A 3047-nucleotide genomic window follows, 5' to 3' on the forward strand; every position below is an offset into this window, starting at 1 on the left:
ACGTATATGCCATAAATCATTTGACTCAAGTAAGTAAGAAGAAGCTGAAGTTTTATTATTCTCAACGACAATTACATTCAGTTTGAAAAAGCCCTCAGTGAGGTAACCTTTTCCTACAAACATCTCATTCTTACTTATTGCAATCTTATCAGATACAAAAACACACTTAAACTCGTTTTTAACGAGTAGTCCAGCAGAGACTAAGTTCTTCCTAATCTCGGGAATATAAAGACGTTGTTCAGAGTCACCACCATATCAGATGTCATTTTCAGAAATATCTCGCCACATCCTTCAATTTTGGCCGTTGCAGAATTTCTTATAGAAAGTGTCTCTTTGGGTCCAATGGGAGCATATATAGCAAACGCTTCTCTAATAGCATAAATATGGCGAGTGGCTCCAGAATCAATCTACTACTTATTAGGATTTCCCACCATGTTGCATTAAGAAAGAATAGCACACAAGTCATAAACATCTTCGTGCTTTTCAACCATCTTTCTTGACCCTTCTTCTTGTCTTTCTTTGGAGCACGACAATTTGCAGATTTGTGTCCAGCTTGCCCATAGTTGTAGCAATTTCCGCTGAACCGCTTATTGCTTGGGTTGCTTTTCGGTCCAGAAGCCTTCTTCCTCTTTCTGTTATTTTTAGGACCATCCTCAACAATGTTTGCTCCCATTATTGTTGAGTTTCCACGGTCTTTCTTTTCAGCAGCTTTGTTGTCCTCTTCGATTCTCAAGCGACATCTCCTTGCATTTGTGTTTCAAGTAGTTTTGAAGTCCTTCCACAAAGGAAGCAACTCCTCAATCATCGTTGTAACTTGGAATGCTTCATTGATGACAAGACCTTCAATAAAAATTTTGTTAGTGAAAATAATATAATTAACATTTTCAACATCAATATTAGTTTGACTTATACCTTCAGCAAGGAGATCGTGAATAATCACTTGCAATTCCTGGACTTGGGTAATAACAGGCTTCCTATCTACTATTTTGTAGTCCAAAAATTTAGCGGCAATGAATTTCTTCAACCCAGCATCTTCATTTTTGTATTTCCTTTCAAGCGCAATCCACAATTCTTTTGACGTCTCCACATTACTATAGACATTACACAGATTGTCCTCCAATCCGCTAATAATGTAATTCTTACATAGAAAATCAGAATGCTTCCACGCCTCAATGACGAGAAAGCATTCATTGTCTAGAGTTTCATCGGGCAAAATATAAACATCTTCCTTAATTAACTTCTGTAGACTTAAAGTCGTCAAGTAGAAGAACAACTTCTGCTGCCACCGCTTGAAATCAATCCCGAAAATTTTTTCGGGTTTTTCTGCCGGTGCCAATGCCGGTGTTGTTCGGCTTGTCGATGCATTGGCAATCACCATAGGAACAGTCTGGTTCCCGTTGTCATTCATCATTTCTGTAAAAGAATGAAATAAACAAACGTTAAAATCACGTAGATTTTAATCTCCAATGGAATAGAAAACCACAAAGGTTTTAATCTCCAGAACAGTGAGTATAACACAAATATAGAAAATAATTAAGTTCCTTAAGCTTGTTAGTAAACTTTATTTGTAAAATAATTTCGGAGAAGATAAAATAACATATAAACAGAAATATAGAAAAAGCAGAATTTAATCCGAGCCCACTGAATTCACAGTATTTCCTTAAGGAACTTAATCCTCTCCTAGTATCTGAGGTTGTGGATTATTTTCTCCCAGGATAGAACGAATCACACACTGGTATAGCGATACTTCAAACCCCAGTATTTCAGCGAACACAATGATCGGTAGCAAATCACACTTGTTGTTGCTCTCTTTGTAGTTAAAACAATGCAAAAGAAAGGAGGAGAATTTAGAATTTCATATGAAAAATCTGAGAGAATGGACTGCTATTTATAGCCCCAACCTGTTGAGTTCAAATGAAGAGGTTCAGTTATGTAAAATGGCCATAACGTAAATGGCCATTTACGCAAATTATAACGGGAATTCAAACGCCGAGAAAATTACTTTTCCGTTACAAAAAAATGGACGGGCAGAGGAGATAATTTTGATTTAATATTAATTTTTCGTTACAAAAAAGAGAAGCCGAAGCCGAGCGAGCGAGCGACGACGACGGCGCGAGGCTTGCCTTCTTCTTAACTCTTTAAGAGCTAAAAGAAGAGCAAATGCATATATATATATATATATATATATATATAACCATAAAAAGTCTTTTTCACCTCTAATATGGGACAATGTCCCTTTGTCAAGGAGGGAAACTCAAATATTTTATTTTTCCTCCATTTCTCATTCACCCTCCTTTAACCTAAATAAGCTTAAAAAACCCAACAATATTTACAGACCTTGCCAATTAATTAGGAAAAACTTGCAACTATTTATAGCTTCGTCGTGCCATACACCCTTTCAGTAGCTATCCACACAAGCATATGATGTTTAAGTGTGAATAGAGGCCAAGAACTAAAAAATCCGAGGGGTTGACCCTTCGTAAACGTCACAACCGATGACCTATAGCCTTTATTATAATTATAGAAACTATATGGTAATTGAAAGATTACAAAATAAAGTATGAACGTCCAGGAAGTTGCAAAGGGATTTCCGAACAACCCTGCATACAGGACGTCAGGATAACAAATAAGGAATCGGTAGCAGCCTTAAGATAAAAAGAGAATCTTTTTTCTTTTTTCTCAAGTACTGCAACGGTTGGGTCTGATTATAGGTATCATCCATTCTTAACCTTGCCAAAACTTTCATCCATCGTGTATAGGCCGTACCAAGGACGCCTAGTTTAGTGTAGCACCTGGGTTCCGCCTTCTCCTTGCCTTGCCGAGTTTTGCTTCTGATCTCTCTCTAAGTCTCTAGTTCGTTACCTTCTACTACCGATCTTCTCCCTCTGCTGCTACTTGAGCTACTGGATATCGACCTAAGAGATACTAGACCAGGTGCGAGAGGAAGGGATGCTTCTATTGATGGACCGGTGCTACCTATGGATCTAAGAATCATGGAAGACGTAATTGAAATATGCAACTGGAATTAAATCACATTGGTATAAACA

The 3047-nt window shown here is 37.4% G+C and overlaps 1 protein-coding gene across 1 annotated transcript; it reads right to left on the bottom strand.

Annotated features, from left to right (window-relative positions):
* Positions 1-757: 757 nt before the first annotated feature.
* On the bottom strand, positions 758-1411 carry LOC138878443 (uncharacterized). Its single transcript, XM_070158121.1, has one exon. The coding sequence runs from the start codon at positions 1409-1411 to the stop codon at positions 758-760; it is 654 nt and encodes a 217-aa protein (XP_070014222.1).
* Positions 1412-3047: the final 1636 nt, after the last annotated feature.

This window comes from Nicotiana sylvestris, chromosome 9, assembly GCF_000393655.2.
Source record: "Nicotiana sylvestris chromosome 9, ASM39365v2, whole genome shotgun sequence".
In the NCBI taxonomy this organism is placed as follows: Eukaryota; Viridiplantae; Streptophyta; class Magnoliopsida; order Solanales; family Solanaceae; genus Nicotiana; species Nicotiana sylvestris.